The 12,088-nt window shown below is 38.2% G+C and overlaps 1 protein-coding gene across 1 annotated transcript in view; it reads left to right on the top strand.

Moving 5' to 3' along the window:
* The window catches only part of Vwde (von Willebrand factor D and EGF domains), an 84,847-nt gene that overhangs the window by 52,097 nt on the left and 20,662 nt on the right, over positions 1 to 12,088 (top strand). The window contains exons 25-27 of the mRNA XM_087901628.1: positions 1,051 to 1,146; positions 10,626 to 10,721; positions 10,813 to 10,908. Of these exons, the coding sequence (XP_087757754.1) occupies positions 1,051 to 1,146; positions 10,626 to 10,721; positions 10,813 to 10,908 (288 nt within the window). The remainder of the gene's footprint in view (positions 1 to 1,050; positions 1,147 to 10,625; positions 10,722 to 10,812; positions 10,909 to 12,088) is intronic.

Here is a 12,088-nt window from a genome sequence, read left to right as displayed (position 1 = left end):
ATACACTAATCCATAATTTTTGTCTGTGTTAATCATGTGGCTTGGTAGTTTTTATCAGCAAGGCATTCTCATTATGCTTCCTCTGTGTCTCGGTGACCACTGCAGACTGAGCCTTTCCTCTTCCCAGAATACTCCTGTTCTGGTTACCCCACCTATACTTCCCACCTGGCTACTGGGCAATCAACGTTTTATTAAATAAGTACAAGAGAAAAATCTTTGCAGGTTACAAGACCATTGTCCCACAGCATGCTTCCTCAGCAGAAATGTTTGCAGTTTGTCTGTTTATTCTAATTTACTCTGATCAAATGACTTTTCTCAATAAAAATAGCCCACCATCTAAAATGTACTAGTTATATGTGAAGCCTGCTACAAAGGAAAAAAAAAGACTAAGTTGATTCTTTCTCTTATTTCAGGATTCATATCATTAATGAAAAGGCATGGGATGCATTTATTTTTTAAATATAAGACCATGAAGCAAGTTGTTTTATGATATAAAATGTAAATAAACCACATATTACAAGAAGTAAAAACACCAATTAATTCCAGCAAGTTGAATTTGGAAGAAAACTATCTGTAGTAGACATTGGAGACTGGATGAAATCTAGGCTGAAAATAGAGTTAGAAGTACAATCAAAGCAGAACAAAGGTGATGAAACATCAGGCCATTTTGGGAATGAAAGGGCTTAAGTAAAGCAGCCCTATTTTATTTGCAAAGGGATAAAGGCCTAGGCATAGCCTCATCCAGTGGTCAATGCTATTCAGTTGCGTTGTTCTTTCTTACTCTGTGATAATTAACAAAAGCATTCTGAATTTCAATCACAGTCATTCCACATTCTCATCTTTATTATTAATACTACTAATGGAACAAATGAACCTACTTTCAAAGCAATTACAAAGTTATTTTGCTTATTTTTCATTTGTTAAAGCCTAAAATATAGGCTATTTTTACTTGTAGTTAAAATATATCATTGTGTTTCCTTCTATACATCTGTGCCACCTTCAGTTTAAAATAACCATACTTTGTGATCCCTTCTTCCTGTTGTGCATTAGCTCTGTGTGAGCCTGTTTGCCTCAATGGTGGTTCCTGTTATAAGCCAAACACTTGTCTCTGCCCCAATGGATTCTTCGGTGCACGGTGCCAGAATGGTAAGCGTTCTTTCTGCATAATGAAAAAGGCTACTGGGAAGCTAGGAATCCAAATTGAAGAGTGAGCTTTGTAGAAACACGTCAAGTTTCAGAAAAAGATTGTTTCCCATCTGTTTCTTATGATTATGTAGATATGGCCACAAAAACTAACTCATACAAATGTACTAGAGTTGTCAATCAACATATGTTAGGTCAACAGCATGGGCACTGTCTGTGGAGTTTTGTTAAGACAAGACATGAATTGTACAACATGCTAGTGGAGATCATAATGAATGGTGTGTCCCCATTGCTTTCAGTTCAATGATTTCTGAGACGTTTTATTTAATGCTGTCGAATGTTTTTATGTGATCTTTCTTAACTTTAGTTTCATTAAACATTTGGGAAGTGCACCTGTGTACAACTCTATGCAAGATGATGTGGAGACACAAGAATCATTTTCCTTTTCTGTATCATGTTTTAATACCTTTCCCCATATCGTTAACTCTATTATGGCAGTGTTTCTCAACCTTTGTAATTCTGTGACTCTTTAATAAAAGTAGTTCTTCATGCTGTGGTGACTCTCAACCATAAAATTATTTTTGTTACTCCCTCATAAATATGCTTTTGCTGCTGTTATGAATTGTAAATATCTGATATTCAGGAAATCTGTCATACGACCTCTGTAAAAGTGTCCTTTGACACAAAAGGGTCTGTGACCCACAGCTTGAGAACCACTGTGATAGCAATAACTCTCCTCCCTCCCTCCTTCCCTCCCTCCCTCCCTCCCTCCCTCCCTCCCTCCCTCCCTCCCTCCCTCTCTTACAGATTAATAGAAATATCTCAGACATGAGCTTATTGATAAGAACTAGGAACTAATTCCAGCGAATTAAATGCATGAAATATTTCCTTTATCTTTATTCTTAGAATTATACCAAATGTATTTTTAGAACATGTTTGAACATCTTCACAATTAGATTTACAAAATTAACACTATTATGTGATACAATTTGACTTATTTTTTTCAGAAAATAGTATTTTGATTCAATATATTCTGATTACAATTTTTTTCCCCATCTCCTCCCTGGTCCTCCACACTTGCCCTCACACCCAACTTCTTACTTTTTTCTCTTATTAGAAAACAAACGTGTATCTAAAGCATAATAATAAAATAAAAATAAACTTGAATAAAACAAAATAAACAAGAAAATAAAAGGAAAAGAGCTTTTTTTTAAAAAAAGCACAAGAAATACACATAGATGCACACACACACACACACACACACACAGAGAGAGAGAGAGAGAGAGAGAGAGAGAGAGAGAGAGAGAGAGAGAAATCCCATAAAAGAAAAGAAAAATGCCCTGATAAAATGCTGGGTGGTAAAGAACCTCCAAAGACAAGATGCCATTGAGTTAATGTTGTGTTGGCTGTCTACTGCTGGGCACAGGGTCTGTCCTTAAGAGTAGTTTGTATCCCCAGTGAGACTCCATTAAAAAACCAAAACAAAACCACTGATTTTTCCTTTGTGTCTAGATCATTAAATCTTCTGGGTTAGGAATGGAGAGTTTCCTCTGCTTCCACTCTCAGAGCTAGGACTCCATCTGCCTTAGAATTTCACAGGCTCTGTGCAGGCTGCTATATTTTCTTTGAGTTGTATGTGCTTTGATCATACTGTGTTTAGAAGACCTTATTTCCTTGGTGGTCTCCATCTCTCCTCTGCTCTTACAGTCTTTCTGCCTCCTTTTCCACAGGGCTGCCTAAGCCCCGAGTAGAGAGATCTGTGGAGATATCAGATTTAAGACTGAGTATTCCAAGATTTCCTTGCACATTGTCAGGCTGTGGGTCTCTGTGTTTGTTCCCAACTATTGCAGGAGAATTGTCTGATAATGAGTGAACAAGACAGTGATCCATGAATATAGCAGGTCTCTGATACCTCTTGAGTGGCCATGTACCGGAGATAAAATAAGCCAGGACCTAAAAGGAAAAGAAATACTACTGTTCTGCTAAAGGAACAGAGCAATAAAATAACTCCTAATGACATTCTGCTATATGGTGTGATTTATAATCATATACCTTTTATTGGGAAGTTGATTCAGGTTCATAAGATAAAACTGGAGCAGAGAAGAAAATATCACTTAAACACTAGAAAGATGGGCATAGGGAAAGTATTCCTTTCATTGAGATTTCTTCTGAGGAACTGGGTTGTGAAATAGAAAGAGGATTAAGTTAAGGTAAATCTTGGAAACTTAAGGAATATGACCAAATCTATACTGAAGCATTATATAGTTTTGAGCAGAGAAAATAAAGGGAAAGTGGCAAGCTCACAGTACCAAGCTACTTACAGTAAGGGTAGGACTATAAGAAAAATACTCCTCCCCAAAATGTGTGCCAATAATGAATAAAGGAGATTATCTCTAATCTATTAAGTTAAACCAAATGAGTACATGCCTTGTTATAAGGGACTGGGAAACAATTTGTTATGAAGTTAAAGCAGGTTTTAAAACTAGTTAGTTTCAACAAAGCATGCTAGGACCTTGGAAATCTCCTGTAAGTCTACTGTTAGGGCCCAGATTTCCTGGCTATCATACTTGATGTGATATGATTGTATTCCCTTATGAGATTGATCATATAGATGGAAGGGAAGGTGGCTGACATACTGAGGGCAACTGAATCAAAATAGGCAGGATATGGTTAGAAGGAAGATGGGCATATACATCGCAGAATTTCAAAAGAGAAAGGAAAGAAATTAAGCTGCAAATTGTTGCATAAATTCTAGGTTTTTTTTAATAAGAAAAACTTGGTGTCAGTTATCAGAGGGTGAAAGCCAAAGGATCAAAGAGGCAGAGTGGCCAGTCACTAGAGTTCTTACCTCTACCAATGCTCAGACCAAAGAGGAAATCCTGTCCTCAGACTGCTGCCTCAGAATGCATCCTCAGACTGACTGTAATAAGCTCCTATCTCCTCCTGTCTTATATTCCTCACTCTTCCCTCCCATATCCCTTTCTGTTTTCACCTACTTAGTGTTGGGATTAAAAGCATGCTACCCCCAAATACTGGGATTAAAGGTGAGAGCCACCACCACTTTGCTCTATTTTTATTTCAGACGAGATCAATTTTCTGTAGCCCAGGGTAGCCTTGAACTAACAGAGATCCATTTGTCTCTGTCTCCCAAGTGCTGGAAGTGTGTGCCAACACTGCCTAGCTTCTATGACTAACTAGTGTGGCTAGCTCTGTACTCTGATCATTAGGCAAACTTTGTTAGATCAGAAACAAAATTTCACCACAGTAAATATATCATAAAATTACTTTCTTGATAAACATGGTTTCAAGTATATGGCTGAAGAGACATCATCTTAGTCACTGTTCTATTGCTGTGAGGAAACATCATGCTCAAGCTAACTTTTTAAAAGAAATTGTTTAACTGGACCTTGCTTACAGTTTGACAAATTGGTCTATTATCATTATATATTAGGGTACATGGTGACACACAGGCAACCACCTTGATGCTCGAGAAGGAGTTCGGAGCTACATTCTAATCCACAGATGGAGAGAGAGAGAGAGAGAGAGAGAGAGAGAGAGAGAGAGAGAGAGAGAGAGAGAGAGAAACACAGGGACTGGCATGAACTCTTGAAACCTCAAAGCTCACCCCTTGTGAAACACTTCCTTCAATAAGACCATACCTCCTAATCCTTCTAATCCCACCAAAGAGTTCCCCTCCCTGATGATGAAGCATTCAAATATATGAGCCTACAGGGGCCATTTTTTTCAAAGCACTACAGAGGTACAAGCATAGTTTATAATTTTCTTTTCCAAAACTAACAAATTATGTTGGGTACATATTTAGAAGATAATTCATCAGTAGGGCCAATGAGATGGATCTCAGAGTACAGGTGCTTGAGATCCAATGTCACAACAGAGTTCAATCTGCAGAGTTTACACAGTGGAAGAAGACAACTGTCTCCTGAAACTTGTCTTCTCTGATCTGCATGCCCTCCAACACACATACACTACAAACTCATGCACATACACAAGCACATGCATTACACACACACACACATGTGTGCATGGATCAAAGAGTAGACTCAACATGAACCAGAAGAGGTTCAACCTAGTGTACGACAAACTATCTATTCATTAAAATATCCAGTGCTATTTTCATTTTTTAATCTTGTTAAAAACAATTCTGTTTTTAGAGGGGCTAGAAATATAAAAAGCAGTTGTTAATGGGAATCTAATACTGGCAGGCTACACAGTTCTTTCCCCAAAACACATTATTTGAAATTAATTTTTGATGCAAATTAAAATTTACTTGATAATCTATCAACCAGTGTGTTTTGAATAAAAAATGGCTCCCATGGGGCCTGTCACTATCAGGAGTTATGGCTTTGTTGAAGTTTGTATGACCTTGATAGAGTAAGTGTGTCACTGTGGAGGCAGATTTTCAGGCCTCATAAAAGCTCAAGTCATGCCCAGTGTCACAGTTTTCGTCCTGTTGTCTAAGGATCAGGATATAGAACTCTCAACTCCTTTCCCAGCACCATGTCTGCCTGTATGCCACCTGGTCTGATAATGAACTACACCCCTGAACTATAAGCTAGCCCCAATTATATGTTTTTAAAAGAATTGCTGTGGTCATGGTGTCTCGTCACAGCAATAGAAACCATAAGACAGAAGTTTGTACCAGGGATTCAGGTATTACTGTGATAGGCCTGACCATGCCTTTTGTTTGAAGGAATTTACAATCTAGGTGTTTAAATTAGGAAAGCAGTGGAATACTTTCAGTACTGTCTATTGGGCTACCCTAGTAGCAGCATGGAAGACAGTGATGCTGAGTGTGGTCTGATGAACTGTCGGGGCTGGGATCAAGATTTCTGGTGCCCACATGGCCAACAAAATTCACGTAAAACCTGAGAGGGCTTGAAAAGGAATTTTAGACAAAAAAGTACAGAGTTTAACACAGCTTTTTGCTGTTTGCTGACAGTGTGTTGCAGCTCCTTTAAGATAGGTTTTCCTGACTCAACAGCAGCAGCAGAAAAAAAAGCTGTACCATTTTGAAATGCAGGCTTTCTGGAACGTGCTGCCAGCATGACCTCTGGCTCTTTCAGAAGACCAAGTATTTGAATGGGGTTTGGGAGCAGAGTGTTGTGGCTTGCTTGATGGCATCTTGGACCAGCTGTTTGCCTGTGCATATGTGCATGGTGGCACTCAGAGGTAACAAGTGGTTCTGCCATAGTGGACTGTGTGAATCAAGCTGGTATACCATATATATCATAATAATGGTGCAGCTTAAGTTTTAGACTGGGTGGGCAAGCAGAAAGTACCATATGAACCCTAAAAATGGTGCAACTTAAGTTTTAAGAAGGCTTACCATTATCAAGTTGCTCCTGGACAGTAAATAATTACAGATATGCAATAAAGACAAATCCAGATGAGTCACAGTGTTGGATAAATGTAATAGCCTTGGGAGAGAGAAGAAAAAGATTTATAAAGAGTCATAAAATAAACTTAATACTTTAGAAAAAGGTAAAGTCTTTAAAGAGACAGAGTATAGATAGTCATAGATTTAAAAAAGTAAAGAAAAATAACTCACATGAAAATGGAAAATTCACAGAGAGACTGGATAGCATAATATATTACTGTGTTATCTTTGAATTTTTTGATGGTAAGGGAGCTAAGTACAGAGAGACAGCTCATGGTAAGGACTACTAAGTTAAACCAACATAAAGGTTTCTTGATTCCAAAATTTGAGTGTAAGGATATGTTGCTTTGGAAAGAGGTTCTTCTTTTGTTTTCACAGATGATGAGAACATGTGAATTGCTTTTAGACCAATATGGTTTGATGGAACAAGATCCCCTGAAATGTTGCTGTAAACACTCCCACAAAAAAAGTTCTTCACCCAATAAACAGAAGAAAAAAGTTTGGAGAAAAACTATGTCCATATTCCCAAATATTGTTTGTAAATATTTCTTTATATTTAAAGGGGTATATGCTATAGAGATTTGCATTGGTATGGATCTTGGTTTATTGATACAAATTTAAGGTCAATTTTATTATATGTATATTATTTCTGATCTTGATTAAGGTATTGTGTTTGTGTAGCTCATTTAAAAATGTAATGTAAATTAAGAAATATAGGTTAATAGATACTCATCTATTATAGTCAAGCTTGTAGTCATATTAGTTAGATTTTCTAGGTGCATAGAGATATATTTCAGTTAGATAGGTATTCAAATCACTCAGAGACCTTCAGAATATGGCATTTGAAATGTTTAAGAACTTAAGGCTTTTCATAACAGTGAGACACATCTGCTTTTGGCAGCACAAGCTATTTCAAGAGGTAGATGGGCATCAAAGAGGCTCCTTATAGAGTTTGCTAGACATTTTGGCAAAAAACTGTTCTTGCCTGGACTGCTTAACTAGACATGCAACATATGAAAAAAAATGACTGCTGAACTTGCCTAAAGGTGAGATGGTCCTTCAGGGTTTCTGCTTCATAAAAGACTCTACTAGACATTCTGCAGAATACAAAAGAAAGTGACTGGAAAACTGCCAATATAGGCAGAACTGTCTTTGAAATTTTCTGCTTCATGATAATGTCTGCTGGATACTATGGGAAAATAGGCTGAAGATGGATGCCCCAATGATACAAACTAACTTTTCGTAACTGTCCAGGCAACAAAATGTCTCTGTCAATTCTAGAGTTTTAGAAGTTGCTTGCAATACATTTCCTGTTTACTTATATAATATTATATCCTTCTGGAGTCTTTGATGGAGTTGAAGAATAGATAGTTATTATTACAGTTTTCCTTAGTTATGACAAAAGATAAAGCAGATATAAATATTGTAATTGTTGCTTGATAACTGTTTTGTTATATGTAATTTTACTGTGTTAAAACTTTCCTTTTTGTTTAAACAGAAAAGGGGAAATGGTGTAGGAGGTTTTTATGTCTATGTGTTGCTTTTATTGGTTAATAAATAAAGAAATTGCTTTGGCCTGTTAATAGGGCAGAACTTAGGTAGACAGGGAAAACTAGACTGAATGTTGGGAAAAGGAAGGCTGGGAGGGGATGCCATTGATCTGCTGCTGAAAATAGACGTGCTGAAAATTTGCCGGTAGGCCATGACCTCATGGTGATACACAGATTAATGGAGATGGGTTGAATTAAGATGTAAGAGTTGGCCAATAAGAAGCTAGAGTGAATGGGCCAAGCAGTGTTTTAATTAATACAGTTCTGTGTGATTATTTTGGTTCTGGGTGGCCAGGAACAAACAAGTGACCCTTCCCCAAACAGATTTCAAAGGAGAAGAATTTTAGTATGTTGCCTAAAGATCATTCTTGTGATATTTTGGTAACAAATGTGGCTGATTTTTGCCCTTGTTCAAAGAGTCTACCTGAGGGATTTAGATTAATGCTATAGTCAGAGGAAATCTCAAAACAAACCAGTATAGACTGTTGTGTGGCTATTAGTAACTTTAGTGAAGATTGATAATAAAAAGGATCAAGCTGAATAAGGGAAAATACAAAATGTACAATTTGATGAGAAAAGGAGCCCCTGAAAGGAGAATGGAGCTAAATTCTATTTTCAAGGAAATAAACAGATTAAGAATTGGAATAAAGGGAATGGTGACCTCAGGACTAGACACCACAAAGCCATGTTTCCAACTTTTTAAAAGGAATTAAAGAAAAGTTTAGAACCAGGTGTGGTGGTACACACCTTTATTCCTAGTACTCCAGAGACAGAGGCAAGAAGATCTCTGAGTATGAGGCCACCCTACTCTATAGATCCAGTTTCAGGACACACAAGCTTAATCAGTGATGAAAATTATTGAAAACAGAAAACTGGTGGAAATTCAGTTGAGTGAACATTTAGCTGATGTTTCAGCCCCAAGAAATAGCAAGGTTTGGCAGCTTTGGTCAAGTGGTTCTGGCTTTAGAATCAAGGATAGAAGAAAGGCTTTGTGGAATTTTCCTTTGTGACTAAGGTAAGCTGCTGAGATCAGGTCTGTGTCAAGGGTGTCCCTAAATGGAGGCCTAGTAAGACCATTGTGAAGCTCTGAAGTTGAAGCCTGGATTGCTTTGGATTGAAGCCTTGGATTGAAGCCCAAGTTGATGAAGATGCCAAAGTGGTTGACTGCCTGTCAAGGAAAACTGCTAGCAAGGAGTGGGATCAGCCCAAGAAAGGGAAACATGTTGCAGTCAAAAAAGATGAAATGAGCTTGAGATTGGAAGAGTATTTTGACATCAGATATGGATAAGCAGAGTTTGAAGTTTGTCCAGGTCATTTTTTGTCTTTCTTTGGTCCAGTATTTCCTTACAATCCTTTCTTTCCTCCCTTTTGGAATGGTAATGTATATCCAGTGCATTGTATGTCAGAAGTTTATGATCTGCTTTTTGGCTTAGATTTTACAGCAAATTACAGTTAAGAGATTTCATGAATCTCAGAAAAGACTTTAAACTTTAGACTTTCCAATAAGTTTGGAGACTGTACTAGACTATGGTAACTTTTGAAGTTGGACTGAACTCATTTTTTGCATTACAATATGGCTACAAGCCTTTGACAGCCAGGGAGTGGAATATGATTTGAAAGAAAAAGTCCCCAAAGGGAGTGGTACTAGGAGGTGTGGCTTTGTTGGAGTAGGTGTGGCCTTGTTACAGAAAATGTGTGCAGTGAGGAATTAATTTTAAAAATTTTTGCACAAGCTAGCTTGGGCGCAGTTAAACAAAACAAACTGCGAAAGAGAACCCAATATTTAATATTTATAGTGTAGCTGGTTGGTAGAGCACTTGCTTAGCATTTGCAGAGCCCCATTTTAATCCTCAGCACTGGATAAGAAGTAAAATGTCATTAAATTTTAATATATGGACAAAACACAAAGCAATAGCCATCATCTCGTTAAAAATGACAAATATTCAGGTTTGTTTCCTAGCATAGATACACTTGTGTGGTGTCAGTACCAGGAAAATGAACACCAAACAGCTAACAAAATTTCTCAATAAAGCAAAAGACATCGAGTAAAAGATTTTTACCCAGAATTCATAGGAGCCAGTCATATAAAGTTGCCTCATGACCAGATTGAAGTCATTTTAAAGTATTTCCTCATAATTTTATGAATTAACATAGCAAATAGTGAGAGTCATTCTAATTTGCACAGAATAAAATATATTCTAACTTTGAGCTAAACTTTGATTCACTTTCTTGGATCTGTCCAGATCAATTCACGATTTTCTTTGCATGCTAGTGAAATATAAGTTAAGGTTCATAATCATGCAGGATTATAGTGAAGACTCCAAGGCTGTTAACCTGCTAGCAACGGGTGGCTCTGAGTTCCGCATTTTATTATTTAGAAAGGACAGTAGCAATGACTTGCAGTTGTGATCTTTTATTTTTATAGCACATTTCTCTATCTTATGGCTCCATAGATAACAAGCCTATAAAGCATTGTGTAATATATAATAACTGAATATGTACTGTTCACACATTATTGTCGTGTATTCTTTTAGCTGTCTGTCACCCTCCCTGTAAGAATGGTGGCCACTGTATGAGAAATAATGTGTGCACCTGTCGTGGTGGGTACACCGGAAAGAGATGCCAAAAAAGTAAGACACCAGTAAGATTTTTGCATACTACAGGTAAAACTAAACCTTTGTTTTGTAACACATCTATTTTTCTTCTTATTTTAACCTTAAGGCATCTGTGAACCTATGTGCATGAATGGAGGAAAATGTGTGGGACCAAATATTTGCTCCTGTGCTTCTGGCTGGAGTGGGAAATGGTGTAACACACGTAAGTAAAGCAAAGATTATGACGCTCAGAGTGAAGGCCTGCCTTCCTGAAGGTATACAGCAAAATTTGAGACAAAGAGAGTATCTTTGTTTTCATTCTTTCTCTTTCATTTCTGCTAATACATTCCTGCTTTAGGAGATACCGTTTTGAAATAGTGAAAGATAGAGTCATCTGAAGACAGTATACAGTGTTTTTCAGTTTGACAATCACTTATGCTAGCACCAACTCCAAATCTGGATTTGTAATCTGAAGTCAGGTTCAGGGGACAGTGTGAAAAGAAGCACTGATTTCTTAGCTCCTCTTCAGTTCAGCAGTTCAGGCCTTTCCAGAGTGGGATGCTCCATTTCAGCAGATTAACTGCAGAGATGGTGGTGACTCCCTTCACTCAAATGTTTTCTTTATTCTTTGTATGAAATTGTTATTTATTTATTTATTTATTTATTTATTTATTTATTTATTTATTTTTTTAGTAAATTTTATTAAATTATAAAAGTTTCCATTTCCGCCCCCCCTCCCAACACCCTCCCACTCCCCCCACTCCCCCCCTCCTTCCCCTCCATCCCCCAGGGCAGTCAGGGTTTCCTGCCCTGTGGGAAGCTCCAGCTCCCTCCCCCTCCCTCCAGGTCCAGGAAGGCGAGCGTCCAAACAGACTGGATCCCCAAAATCCAGCATTTGCAGAGGAAACAGGTCCCAGTGTCATAGTCAATGGCTTTTCAGAAAGACCCCGGGCCAGCCACAGTCAGAGAATCCGGCCAAATTCCGAGAATCTGGCTAGATCACGTCCTCGTTCAGTCCCAGTCCGGCTGGCCCTGGTAAACTCTCATCAGATCCGTTCCCTTGTATCAGTGGGTGATAGCATCCCTCGCAGTACTGATTTCGTTTTTCATGTTCCTCCTCCTTCCGCTCCCCCTCCGGACCTCGGGGGGCTCAATCCGGTGCTCCAATGAGGGCCTCCGACTGCATAGCCGTCCTTCGCCAGAGGAAGGATCTATGGTGATAAGCAAAATATACATCAGTATGGTCATGGGCCACGGCCTATTCAGGCACCCTCTCCTCTGTCCAGAGAGCAATCTGGGGGATTTCTCCTTGGACCTGGGATCCCATATATTGTTATTTAATCCTGGTATGATGATACACGCTTTTGATCTCAGCACAGAAACAAAGGCAGGCAGATCTCTGT

This window comes from Myodes glareolus, chromosome 25, assembly GCF_982192425.1.
Source record: "Myodes glareolus chromosome 25, mMyoGla1.1, whole genome shotgun sequence".
NCBI lineage: Eukaryota > Metazoa > Chordata > Mammalia > Rodentia > Cricetidae > Myodes > Myodes glareolus.
This window is presented reverse-complemented; position numbering and strand designations above follow the sequence as displayed.